The following is a 14,611-nucleotide window of genomic DNA, read 5'->3' as shown; positions in this document are numbered from 1 at the left end:
ACCTTTTTTAAGCTTGGAAAAAGGTAAAAAAAAATCCCAAGGAGCCAGGTCAAGTTTGCTCCAGCACGGGGATTTTATCCTCGGCCAGGAACTGTCGAACGCTCACAGCGTTATTAGCAGCCACAAGTTGTCCTGCCACGACTCTCGCCTCTTCTCACGCAGTGAACACAGCAAACACTGCAGGATCTTTCACCCTCATACTGTAAGTCAAATCCTGGATCTTTTCTGACACACCTTGTATAAATACTGTATACAGTAGGTAGGGTTGTATTTTTGCATCATTTATCTGACAATCCTGCATGTGACTGAACCATTAAGGAGTGGGACTATCAGGGGTGTCAAATGTACGGCCGAACAGGTTTTATCCGGCCCGCGATATGAGTTTGCTAAGTATAAAAATGTTGTAGACGATGCTACATATGTACAGGATAAGCCACATTATGTTAGTACATCAGTTGAGGAAAATTAGTAAATTACATAATAATATCCTGTAATTAGATTTTTATATTATTATTAATTTCATCTGATACATTTAAAATTAGCACCAAGCATTGGTAAATTTTAAATGTGCTTTATAAATAAAGTTGATTTGATTTGATATAAAACTGTGCAAGGCTCAATTCCACCTATTTGACTGATGGACATGATCACATCATTTATTCAGAAAGTATAAATAAGGACAAATGAAGATGTAATACTACTAGCCGCGACATGTAAGTGTTAAAAAAAACAACTAAAAATATTATGATTTGTTCATTTTCAGAATGTGCTTGGTCGATTTTTAAACAATGAAAACAATCTGAAGTTGTCTTTATTTTGAAGTTATCGTGCCGTGATTTTACCAGTCCCGGCCAACCTGCGAATAGATTTTCCTCCATGTGGCCCCTGAGCTGAAATGAGTTTGACACCCCTGATCCAGGACTACCGTAGCTGGAATGTGCTCAGCCTCAAACAACCAGCAGGTCGCATCTGTGAGCAGATAGTACTGCATCATCTCTTTCTCTTTCCCACTTATCAGGTCGGTAGCGCGTTCTTTAGGCATTCTTCACTCACGCTGTAAGTGAGGGATGAGGCAAAAACTAACCCAGACCCACTGTATGTAACACATATGTAACTGTGCAACACATTACCAGGACTGAATCACCCACGGACAAATTATTCACAAAGCATTAAAAAAACAGACATTTACAAATAATTTACTTAACAGAATATAAACAAAGTTGTATATACATATTTGTAATTCTTCTGTATATGGTCGCACTACTTTTGTTGTACTACGACTGCCCAAAAACCCACACAGTAAATACCTGGTCTTAAAAATAAGACCTGAACTTATAAATAGTTCTGGCTTATAATGAACTCATACAAACATCACAGGTGGTTGATCCAATTCCCTTAAAGGGGAACATTATCACAATTTCAGAATGGTTAAAACCATTAAAAATCAGTTCCCAGTGGCTTATTATATTTTTCGAAGTTTTTTTCAAAATTTTACCCATCACGCAATATCCCTAAAAAAAGCTTCAAAGTGCCTGATTTTAACCATCGTTATAAACACCCGTCCATTTTCCTGTGACGTCACATAGTGAAGCCAACACAAACAAACATGGCGGAAAGAACAGCAAGCTATAGCGACATTAGCTCGGATTCAGACTCGGATTTCAGCGGCTTAAGCGATTCAACAGATTACGAATGTATTGAAACGGATGGTTGTAGTGTGGAGGCAGGTAGCGAAAACGAAATTGAAGAAGAAACTGAAGCTATTGAGCCATATCGGTTAGAACCGTATGCAAGCGAAACCGACGAAAACGACACGACAGCCAGCGACACGGGAGAAAGCGAGGACGAATTCGGCGATCGCCTTCTAACCAACGATTGGTATGTGTTTGTTTGGCATTAAAGGAAACTAACAACTATGAACTAGGTTTACAGCATATGAAATACATTTGGCAACAACATGCACTTTGAGAGTGCAGACAGGCCAATTTTCATCAATTAATATATTCTGTAGACATACCCTCATCCGCTCTCTTTTCCTGAAAGCTGATCTGTCCAGTTTTGGAGTTGATGTCAGCAGGCCAGGGAAGCTAGGGTCGACAGGGGGTTTAGCTCGCTCGTCTGCGGGAACAAACTGCCGCCATTGCTTGCCGTGCTACCGAGGTCCTTTGTCCCTGAGTAGCTCACACACTCCGGCAGATTCAATGGGGGTCTGGCGGCAGATTTCTTTGACTTTATCGTTGGAAATGCATCTGCTTTGAGTGTCGCAGGATATCCACACATTCTTGCCATCTCTGTCGTAGCATAGCTTTCGTCGGTAAAGTGTGCGGAACAAACGTCCAATTTCTTGCCACTTTCGCATCTTTGGGCCACTGGTGCAACTTGAATCAGTCCCTGTTCGTGTTGTTACACCTTCCGACAACACACCGACGAGGCATGATGTCTCCAAGGTACGGAAAACAGTCGAAAAAACGGAAAATAACAGCTGATTTGACTCGGTGTTTGAGAAAATGGCGGATTGCTTCCCGGTGTGACGCCACGTTGTGACGTAATCGCTCCGAGAGCGAATAATAGAAAGGCGTTTAATTCGCCAAAATTCACCCATTTAGAGTTCGGAAATCGGTTAAAAAAAAGATATGGTCTTTTTTCTGCAACATCAAGGTATATATTGACGCTTACATAGGTCTGGTGATAATGTTCCCCTTTAAAATCCGAGAAGCCTTAAAAACAGGAAGGATATAATAAAAGTTATAAAGGGAGAAAAGCAAATATACAAATTACATTTTTTATAAGCAATGGATGCTGAAAGACACAGTAGCCAGCACTGTGGAAATGATCACGCAATGCCTAATACTCATTTATATCCAAACAATCCTCATTTTCCCTCCCTCAAAGTGGAAAAATGTGCGCTTCCGTACTACAACACGCCATCTTGTTATCGGATAATTAGGCACCTCTGCAGGCTTTGTGCCACCGGATGTTAAATCTGAAATCTTCATTTCAGAGAAGGTGTGAAAGGGTTGTATAGTCAGTGCTGCCCCAACAGGTGCAGCACTGTGGCCCTGTTTGTTCTGCCAAGCGAAGGACAGCAATAACATCACAGACAAACTATTTGTGTTGGAGTGTCCTGCCAGGAGTCCCGGAACATTTCAGCACGGCTTACATAAGAGTAGGAGAATGTCGTGCTGTTGAGCGTATAAACTTCAACGGGCGGGTGAGTTATTGCATGTGTAGAAATATGTCAATACAAAGTTGTTTCAAAAATATGGTCAGCAGCGAGATACATACCGAGACAGCTGCACCCTCATGCAAATCACTCGGCACGGCAGCCGAGTGATTTGAATAGTCCTGTGTTTGACCGCTGGTAATGTCCGCTCTTGAGGGAGTCACGGCAGCGAGGGGGCTGGAAGATACACGGGGTTGTCGCGTCCCTACAAGTCTCTGTCGTCGTCCTCCCTGACCTCGATGTCGTTGTGAAGGAAGGCCTCCTTCTCCGGTGTGATGGAATCGTGGTCGCGCTTGTAGCTGTCCATCTCCATGTCGGGGGACGAGCGGGCCGTCGTCGCTTCTACGCTGTGGTGGATGCCGTAGCTGAAGTAGATCACAAAACCTGAGGAAAGTAAGAAACAGATTGGCATCATCGTCAATGCACACAAACCAATAATAAATATTAGGGCTGCGAATCTTTGGGTGTCCCATGATTCGATTCAATATCGATTCTTGGGGTCACGATTCAATTATAAATCAATTTTTTTTTCTCCCCCCGATTCAACACGATTCTCGATTCAAAAACAATATTTTTCCGATTCAAAAGGATTCTCTATTCATTCAATACATAGGGTTTCAGCAGGATCTACCCCAGTCTGCTGACATGCAAGCAGAGTAGTAGATTTTTGTAAAAAGCTTTTATAATTCTAAAGGACAATGTTTTATCAACTGATTGCAATAATGTAAATTTGTTTTAACTATTAAATGAACCAAAAATATGACTTATTTTACCTTTGTGAAAATATTGGACACAGTGTGGTGTCAAGCTTATGAGATGCGATGCAAGTGTAAGCCACTGTGACACTATTGTTCTTTTTTATTTTTATTTTTTATTTATTTTTTTATAAATGTCTAATGATAATGTCAATGAGGGATCTTTAATCACTGCTATGTTGAAATTGTAACTAATATTGATACTGTTGTTGATAATATTCATTTTTGTTTCACTACTTTTGGTTTGTTCTGTGTCATGTTTGTGTCTCCTCTCAATTGCTCTGTTTATTGTTGTTGGGTCGGGTTTGGTTTTGGAATTGGATTGCATTGTTATGGTACTGCTGTGTATTGTTTTGTTTGATTGATTAATTAAAAAAAACAATTAAAAAATCGCTTTTTGTAAAATGAGAATCGATACTGAATCGCACAACGTGAGAATCGCGATTTGAATTTGAATCGATTTTTTCCCACACCCTTAATAAATATGCCAGTATTGACACGTTTTCACAAAAAAAGTATGTGATCGCCATTGCCAAATTCAGTTCAATTAATTATGCCGATCACAAACACCGATAAATGATAAATGGGTTGTACTTGTATAGCGCTTTTCTACCTTCAAGGTACTCAAAGCGCTTTGACACTACTTCCACATTTACCCATTCACACACACATTCACACACTGATGGAGGGAGCTGCCATGCAAGGCGCTAACCAGCACCCATCAGGAGCAAGGGTGAAGTGTCTTGCTCAGGACACAACGGACATGACGAGGTTGGTACTAGGTGGGGATTGAACCAGGGACCCTCGGGTTGCACACGGCCACTCTCCCACTGCGCCACGCCGATCCCCTCTGGCTGGCACTGTATTTATTTGTAGTCCCCCGGCTGACAAGCTAGCAGCTAATTATGTGTCTCCATACAGTGTGGAGCCACTCCCATAGGTTAATAATAATTTAGGGCCGTCAACGCACGTGATTAATAAAAAAATATTATAGCGTTATCAAAAAAGAATGAAGATTAATCACTTCCTGGTTGAGGCTTAACATTTATGACATTTGTGACAGTCTGTGATCGCGATGAGAGGCGGCCAATTTATCTTCAAAAAATAACTTAGGGTAACACTTCTTGGTTTTGCAGCGACAAACATTTTTATCATCGGCGCACATCAAGTTGGGAATACCATCTTAAAGCGAAACATGTACTCGAGGATGGCGCTGACTGTGTTGTCAATCCTCTTAACGACTTCTTTTGTAAACAGCTACTAATCTAATGATTGTTTTTAGGTATATTGGAGACTTTTTTGAGTCTTGGAGACTTTTTTTATGTCTTGGAGAATCTGAGGTGAACGTAAGCAGCAGTCATCGTCCTTAGCAAGCAGGAATGGCAAAGTTTACTGATTCAATATTGTCAACAAAAGTAGCACAGTTAAGTTAAACATATGCCTTTGCTAAATAGGACAGCCACCCCATGTAGGACATCTAACATCTGTGAAGACCAAGTCCTGCAAGAAGATGGCATTAACATCACCACAGCTGATCTGTCGTACAATACCTTGGAGAGGCACATTAACAGCAAGGATAAACCAACTGTACTACACAAACAAGAGCATCAACTTGCAACTACAGACTGAATATTAATTAATTTTGCTTCCTGGAGAACGTTGGACATCTGTAAGTAATCACACAAGCTCAGGTCGCATTGTACCAAAAAAAGAGATCAGCATTGTCATCTGAAAAAGGTAAACAAACTTGTTTGCTTAGACAACTCTTTAAACTAAACAAGAGTTATTTGTGCACTATGTTATGTTGTTTATGAGTGCGTTCACTACATTATCGATTAGTAAGTGTACGTTGTGTGCAAGAATATTGCTAACTGCAAAGACTTTCAAAATGTGCACTTAAGTTTGTAAAAACACAAGCATAACTGTGCTGTATGAGCTGCTTTGCAAGCACGCACACACAGAAGCTACTATGGTGGCCTACCAAACGATCAGAAATCCTGAACTCTAACAACCATACTGCTACAATAAAAAACATTTATTAATGTAAAATCTACCCTCATCAACAAGGAGCTGAATGAAAGAAGCAGACATGCACAGGAAGAGAGCAAGACGGGGGCCCTTTTGTTGCCTAAAGCTGTGTCTGTCCTATCCTGTCCTCCCTGTGCAAGAAATCTGCTCTGGCATGTTTTCCCAGAAAAGTCATTCTTCACCATTAAAACTTGTCGTGGCACGGTCACAGAGGCTGTTTCGTTGATCGTCATCAATCACACTTGCGAACGCCGTTAATGTACAGTGCTCCTCGCAAATAGTCTTTTTTTGTAATCCACAGAGATTCCCTCCTTTTGTCCACGCTAGTCTTGAGTTAGCAGAATGGACAAAACTAGTCCAAAGGGCAAAAGACACGCACATTGGGGGTGGCGTGGCTAGGTTGGTAGAGCGGCCGTGCCATAGCGAAAGACTGAATGAAACGTTTGTACACAAAGACATGGTCCGCACACAGAGGCATGCTTGGGCCAATCCAGAAGTTTGTAAATGGAAAAGTTGGCAAATAGAGCAGTTTGTAAATCGAGGTTCCACTGTACCAATCCCTCCCGCTTACAATTTCTACTGCAGCCCGTTTAGGCAACACCCTACTCTAACATTAACTATTTATATACCGTATTTTTCGGACTATAAGTCACAGTTTTTTTCATAGTTTGGCTGGGGGTGCGACTTATGTGTGAAATTATTAACACATTACCGTAAAATATCAAATAATATTATTTAGCTCATTCACGTAAGAGACTAGACGTATAAGATTTCATGGGATTTAGCGATTAGGAGTGACAGATTGTTTGGTAAACGTATAGCATGTTCTATATGTTATAGTTATTGGAATGACTCTTACCATAATATGTTACGTTAACATACCAGGCACGTTCTCAGTTGGTTATTTATGCCTTATATAACGTACACTTATTCAGCCTGTTGTTCACTATTCTTTATTTATTTTAAATTGCCTTTCAAATGTCTATTCTTGGTGTTGGGTTTTCTATCCATCCATCCATCCATTTTCTACTGCTTTTCCCTTTTGGGGTCTCTGGAGCCTATCTCAGCTGCATTCGGGCAATAAATATCCCCCAAAAATGCGACTTATACTCCAGTGCGACTTATATATGTTTTTTTCCTTCTTTATTATGCATTTTCGGCCGGTGCGACTTATACTCCGAAAAATACAGTACCTGTCCTTACTTGTTAACGCTAACATTTGCATCTGCAAGTCAGCCATTTACCTAAAAGCATCCAGATGGCAAAACGTATCCAAGTGCCTTGGTCCAGCTGCATCATCAGGTAGACGTTGATGAACATGCTGATCACCGGAAGGAAGGGCAACAGTGGAACCTACAAAAGGAGAAGAACAGGAAGAAATTAAGTGGAAGTCCTTTCAGTGGGTTTGTGTGACGGGTCAAACCAGGATTCAAACCTTGAACGAGAGCTTTGTTTTGCTCTCGGGCTGCCTCCAGATGACAAAAACAAGGACGAGGCAGATAATGAAGATGAGGCTGAGGACTACAAGGTTCCACAGAGCGCTGCCTCCCTGGACTGCCAGTGCGCTGAACACCAATATGAGCAGGCCTGAATGTACCAAGAACAACACAGTTCTAAATATTTTCCATTTTCCAAAGTAATCAACTTTATTTATATAGCACATTTAAAAAATAAAAAATAAAAAGTTTTACAAAGTGCTGCACAGTATTTAAAACATACATTTAGAAGCAGAATACAACTAAGGAGAATCAATTGTATAAAACATTTAACTGTAAAGAGAATAAATACATAAAAGAAAAGAAAATAGACTAAAATCTCACAACTCTCATGCTGGTTTAAAAGTCAAGGAGTAAAAATATGTTTTAAGACGTGATTTAAAACTCATTGAAGAGGGAGCCGTCCGAATAGCAAAAGGGATATTGTTCCAAAGTTTTGGAGCCACAGATGAAAATGCACGATCCCCTCTGGATTTGAAATGGGTTTTTGGGACGACAAGAAGAAACTGATCAGCTGATCTAAAACGTCTGACATATATGGTGGCACTAATTCGTTAAGAGATTAAAAAACAAACAATAACATTTTAAAGTTAAAGTTAAAGTCCCAACGATAGTCATACACACACTAGGTGTGGCGAAATTATCCTCTGCATTTGACCCATCCCCATGTTCACCCCCTTGGAGGTGAGGGGAGCAGTGAGCAGCAGCGGTGGCCGAGCTCGGGAATCATTTTGGTAATTTAAACCCCAATTGCAACTCTTGATGCTGAGTGCCAAACATTTTAAAATAAGTTCTAAAATGACCTGGGAGCCAGTGAAGGGATGCTAAAATGGGGGTAATGTGCTCATGTTTTTTTAGTGCCAGTTAAAAGGCGAGCAGCAGCATTTTGGACTAGCTGCAATCGAGCGATTGAGGCCTGGTTCATGCCAGCATAGAGGAAGTTACAGTAGTCCAAACGTGATGGAATAAAAGCATGGATTGCCTGCTCGTTAAAAGATAAAACTGATCTAATTTTTGTAAAAAGTCCAAAATGATAAAAACTGCAACGTACAACAGAGTTAATCTGCTGTTCTAATTTAAAATCATTGTTGAATTTAGTACCAAGATTTGTAACTGTGGGTTTAAAATAAGGCATCAGGGGGTCCAGGTCACTTGAGTGGGCATTGTGGTTTACTTTTGAGTCAAATAAAATGATTTCCGTCTTGTTCTCATTCAAGTTTAGAAAGTTTACCGCCAACCATGCCAACCGTCCTCAAGACAATTTAAAAGTGATTTTCAACTTTGTCACTTTTCTTTTTTAGAGGAACGTAAATTTACGTATAATCAGCATAAAGATGATACGATATACAGTCGTGGTCAAAAGTTTACATACACTAAAGAACATAATGTCATGGCTGTCTTGCGTTTCCAATAATTTCTACAACTCTTATTTTTTTGTGATAGAGTGATTGGAGCACACACTTGTTTGTCACAAAAAACATTCATGAAGTTTGGTTCTTTTATGAATTTATTATGGGTCTACTGAACATGTGACCAAATCTGCTGGGTCAAAAGTATATATACAGCAACATACATTATCAATTTTGGGGATGTAGAAAGTTACAATCAAATCAAGTTAGCTTCATGGCATGGACTCTTAACTTCATGTGAGTGATTATGATTGACAACACCTGTTGACTTCTCTGAGCCCATTTAAATAGGGCTCATGTGATGCAGTCATCAGACTCGGTTACAAACGCGACAATGGGAAAGTCAAAGGAACCAGCAATATGTTTGGAGGAGAAAAAGTGAGGCCTTTAATCCCAGGAACACCAGGCCTACCGTCAAGCATGGTGGTGGTAGTATTATGCTCTGAGCCTGTTTTGCTGCCAATGGAACTGGTGATTTACAGAGAGTAAATGGGACAATGAAAAAGGAAGATTACCTCCAAATTCTTCAAGACAACCTAAAATCATCAGCCCGGAGATTAGGTCTTGGGCACAGTGGGTGTTTCAACAGGACAATGACCCCAAACACATGTCAAAAGTGGTAAAGGAATGGCTAAATCAGGCTAGAATTGGCCTTCCCAAAGTCCTGACTTAAACCTCATTGAGAACATGTGGACAATGCTGAAGAAACAAGTCCATGTCAGAAAACCAACAAATTTAGCAGAACTGCACCAATTTTGTCATTAGGAGTGGTCAAAAATTCCACCAGAAGCTTGTGAATGGCTACCAAAAGTGCCTTAATGCAGAGAAACTTGCCAAGGGACATGTAACCAAATATTAACATTGCTGTATGTATACTTTTGACCCAGTAGATTTGGTCACATTTTCAGTAGACCCATAATAAATTCATAAAAGAACCAAACTTCATGAATGTTTTTTGTGACCAACAACTACGTGCTCCAATCACTCTATCACAACAAAAAAAGAGTTGTAGAAATGATTGGAAACTCAAGACAGCCATGACATTATGTTCTTTACAAGTGTATGTAAACTTTTGACCACGACAGTATATTTATTTTTTAATGTGTTGCATGGGCAAGATCTACACTGAAAACAGAATTGGTCCTCGGATCGAGCCCTGAGGGACACCACAGGACAAAGGAGGAGAGGCTGAAGCCGAATTTGGATCTTAAAAGTTCTGTTTGTCAGATATGACTTGAACCATTTCAAAGGGGTGCCTCTTAAACCCAGACATTGTTCTTAGTGACTAATGAGAGTAGTGTGATCCACTTTGTCGAATGCAGCAGTTAGATCTAAAATAATTAAAATGGTACAATCACCAGAATCAGTGGATATTAAAAGGTCGTTGAAAACCCTTAAAAGTTCAGATTCAGTGCAATGAAAGGTTTTAAAACCAGACTAAAAAACATGGAGTATAGCGTGCAAATCAAGATAAGACTAATTGTAAAAGCACAGCTTTCTCTAAAATCTTTGGAATAAAAGGAAGCTACGAAATGGGTGTAAAATGTCATTAAATAGAAGGATCTAAGTTTGGCTTCTTTAGCAGAGGTTCCACAAAAGCGTGCTCAAAATAATTTGGGACAGTCCCTGAAGCAAGACTGCTGTTAATTATTTCCTGGACGTGGGGGGCGATGACATCCCAGACGTCTCTGAACAGACGGGGTGGCATGAGTCCATTTTGCATGATTCTAAATCAGACGCGGTCACATACCCAGTACAGAGGCGCAGATGTTGACCGAGGAGCCTGAAAGGGAGGTTGGCTCCAGGCTGTCTGGGAAGAGCAAGGTGTTCAAGCTGAACCTCTCCTCCACACCGGGTAGGATGCCCATACTGCCATTGCTTGGCTCCATCTCCTCCTGGGTATTGGCCATCTGATACGCTCCACCGGGCAGCTCAGGCTGATACCTGACAATCAAACATGCACACGAAGCAGACCTGAAAACTGTTGCAGGACCTCGCAGTGAAATACGCTTGCTTACGAGTACTGCCAATCACCATGTCAGTCATAATCTGCGCTGCAGTATTGAAGATGATGAAGTGTGAAATTACAAAATGAATGCAGGGCTTTGTTTCAATGAGAGCAGACATCGCAGAGCGTGCGTGGTGACCATGCTGATGTAATGTCTATTAAAATGGTCCATGTGACAAGTGTCATTGAAGACATTGACATAAAGCTGATTCTTGCATGGGGATGTAAAGTTCTTGCACTGACCTTAGCACCAGGACACAGGCAGCTACTAACGTGTAGGCCAGCAGTGTCCCTATGGACATCAGGTCCACCAGGTCTTTCAGGTCAAACAGAAACGCCATGATTGCTTGAAGTGGAGAACAGGAGGGGAGAATAATCGTTACAAACGGCTTTTGTAGTTTTGTAATTTGGTTCTATGGTCCAGACTAAAGCAGAAAATAACACACAGTATGTTTTGGTCCTGGTATACTTAACGTTCACACTGAGATCTGTAGCGTTGTCCAATAGGGAACAGGAGACCATAAAAGTGTAGAATGGTTTAAATAAGTTGTTTCCCTATGCTGACGGGGGATCGATTCTCACAATACCTAATTTGTAGCCCTGCCATTGAACGGAAACCAGGCCAGGGTGCAGTCCCTATTTCACCCTAGGGCAGTGCCCCTCAATTATTTTCTGTTACTCCCCCCCTCCCCAGGAAGAAGAAAACACAATTATAAATTTGAATTGTTATTAGCACACCGTTACATAACATTGTATCCTTAATAACATTAAAGAAAACAAAAACTAAAATAAACACAGATCAACTTACAACAAAGAATAACTTTTAACATTGTTTTTAGTCTGTAACAGAAAATATTTAAAGTGCATCAATTTGCCTAAAGTTAGAAAAAAAAAATCCTTATTTAAAATTTAAATAATTTAAAAAATGTTTAAACTATGAAAGTTTTTAGACTGAATTGAAACATTTGATACGGAAAAATACAATTAAATCAACTAAATGAATATCAATAAATTTAAATTGATTAACAACATTGACTCAGGAGCGCAATATATAAAACAGTTTAACGTACAAAACAAAAATGAAAAAAACAATTTGTCCTGATTTTCTTTTTAATCAAAATAAGGAAGCCAGGATAAATGGCTACAATGAGCATGTTTTCTAGTCCACAGCTTTCTGAAGTGAGGTTTGAAGCATGATACCGAAAAAGCATGTTCCCCAGGGTCACACGCAGCCCCCTGGCCCCACTATTTGAGTAGAACTGCCCTAAGGACACACAACTAGTTTTAGCAAACCAGACGGTCCTTCTATCCCCTATTGGTCAGCACCCACTCTGTGCGTCATTTATTTGGGCTTGAGCAAGTTATGTGCCTTTACTCTCTTGACTTTGTGGCTAATTGAATTGCTTTGTTTATCTATCGCCCTTGCTCATAAACAAATTATAATGGGACTGTCTGTGGATGTAGCTTGTTGTTACAGCTTCATACAATAGTTGGCACTGTAACGCAGCTTCATAACACCTCTGGTCTGCCAGAGAATAAGAAGACATAGCAGGAGGGATCAGTGTTGCTAACTTTGCAAAATGTTGTAGGGGTGCTCAAAAATTAATTTACATCCTAATCACAATACCTATTTATTGCAATTATAAATCGAATATTTATTTTCAATCATATAATTAAAAAAATATATACATACAAAAGATTTTTGCTTACATGTACGTCATATGTCAGCAACTTGTTTTGAAACATTTTTATAATTTTTATACCAAATAATATATTGCAAGGAAGATTTAGCGTTTTTTCTGGTATTATTAGACACAATTGGAGACTAACATGGAAGCACATATTGCTATTCCCAATAAGCAGCGGCTCTTTCCTGTTTGTGATATTAAACCAAAACCCAAAAAGAAGCGACCAAAGAAAGTTAATTTGCATTTCTGAACATACGGTATTTGTTGTTGGTTTTTTTTTTCCTCCATTAAAAAATACATGTGTCATAACTAACCTATGTGGCTAATTATGCAAATTGCACGATTAGACGTCAACTCCAGAAGCATTGTGTTTTGACGCTCCATAAACCTTTTAGAAGGTTTGGTCTTGTGCAATACAATATTTACACAATCCATGCCTAGAAGTCACGTGTCTCCTGAAGGTCACAGATATTTTTGGCAGAGAGACAAAAAGCTTCCTGAGAAAATCTTCCTGGGGCCAAAAATGTGGCCTAATATTTCTGCTACACACTTATAGAAGAAAACAAGCATTCATCTATCTCCAAAACAACACACGCGTCCCGGAATCATCTTACCAGACAGAACCCCGGCAGTCATTGTGGCTTTAACGGGGGATTTCCTCTCGCTGACGCAGGCCAAGAAGGAGAAGAGTAGGCCATCTCGAGCCATGGCAAAGATGATACGAGGCAGGGGGAACATGGAACCCAACAGGCTGGGGTGGCGTGGGTGGAGGTAAACAACAGACAGGCATGAGAACAGGGGGTGTGGAAAATTGAGAGAGTAGGGGACAAAAAGGAAATAATTAGTGGAAACAAATAGCGAGTTAAGAGTTTTGCCGGAAAGAAGCAAAAGGATGCAAGACTGCGTTGGAGCAGCAGAGGCATGATGGTGGACTTTGCTACAATAAGAACTACTTTCACAAATATATCTATAATACTAATGCCCTGCATTTAGTTATAATATTAGTAACTGTCTTTTTGTGCGTTTGGTACTGATTTCTGTCAGGGTTCTTCAAAATTCTTAATGTATGACCCTGCATCATCACTCAGCCCCCCAGCAGCAAAAAAAAAAAAAAAAAAAAAAACATGCATGTTAGTGTCTCACCTGCCCCTATGCCACAGGTGAGGGTTGCAGTTAGCGGGGTTTTGGTGCGCGGGCTGATCGTGGCCAAGAAGTTGAAAAGCAACCCGTCGGCAGCCATAGCCCAGTTGACACGAAGCATAGGAAACATAGCGCCCAGCAGGCGACCAGAGGAAGAAATGTAGTATCCACACACCCGGTGAGAAGGCAGCGCGCGGACGAGAGGAATAGAACATGGCATTCATTTACACAACGTAACACAGTTAGGTGAAGATGACACAGTGGCATGCAATTCTAACACTTCACTCTTTTTCAACTATTGCAGTACTTGTGATGACCTGTGTTGGCACTATAAGTCATAGCTACAGTCATAAAAGAAAATTACAGTGGAAGTTGAACAGCAACCTTCCATTTGTTTGGGTACATTTCACCCATGACAAAGGATGTTACTACAGCTAGAAATGCATGGTTGTAGATAACCACAAAGTATCCCACAGGGCATTCTACAGTTGTTTATTATACAGCATACTGTAAACCAGTGAATGCCTGTATTCAATTGTAGTGGGGTCTAGAAAGTAAATAACTGCTGGGTAGTATAAACACTTATGGCTGGAGGCAACCTTCTGATGTAGTTGTTATTAACTCTACAAGATGGAAGTAGTTGCATTTAAGTACTATCACATAACTATCTTCTTCTGCATGTGCTTTAAAGGGGAACATTATCACCAGACCTATGTAAGCGTCAATATATACCTTGATGTTGCAGAAAAAAGACCATATATTTTTTTAACCGATTTCCGGACTCTAAATGGGTGAATTTTGGCGAATTAAACGCCTTTCTATTATTCGCTCTCGGAGCGATGACGTCACAACATGACATCACAT

The 14,611-nt window shown here is 40.2% G+C and overlaps 1 protein-coding gene across 3 annotated transcripts in view; it reads right to left on the bottom strand.

Moving 5' to 3' along the window:
• Positions 1–14,611, bottom strand: part of slc7a1a (solute carrier family 7 member 1a) — a 51,857-nt gene that overhangs the window by 298 nt on the left and 36,948 nt on the right. For all 3 annotated transcript variants that reach the window (XM_061962492.2, XM_061962491.2, XM_061962493.2), the window contains 6 exons: positions 13,222–13,358; positions 11,163–11,265; positions 10,662–10,855; positions 7,442–7,593; positions 7,251–7,359; positions 1–3,607 (listed from right to left, as the gene is read on the bottom strand). The exon at positions 1–3,607 is cut by the window's left edge and continues 298 nt beyond it. In XM_061962492.2, coding sequence (XP_061818476.1) covers positions 3,429–3,607; positions 7,251–7,359; positions 7,442–7,593; positions 10,662–10,855; positions 11,163–11,265; positions 13,222–13,358 — 874 coding nt within the window. In that variant the 3' untranslated portion in view covers positions 1–3,428. The remainder of the gene's footprint in view (positions 3,608–7,250; positions 7,360–7,441; positions 7,594–10,661; positions 10,856–11,162; positions 11,266–13,221; positions 13,359–14,611) is intronic.

The sequence above is a fragment of the Nerophis lumbriciformis genome, linkage group LG09 (genome assembly GCF_033978685.3).
Source record: "Nerophis lumbriciformis linkage group LG09, RoL_Nlum_v2.1, whole genome shotgun sequence".
Taxonomy (NCBI): Eukaryota; Metazoa; Chordata; class Actinopteri; order Syngnathiformes; family Syngnathidae; genus Nerophis; species Nerophis lumbriciformis.
The sequence above is the reverse complement of the archived record's forward strand: the minus strand, read 5'-3'. Positions and strand labels throughout refer to the sequence as shown.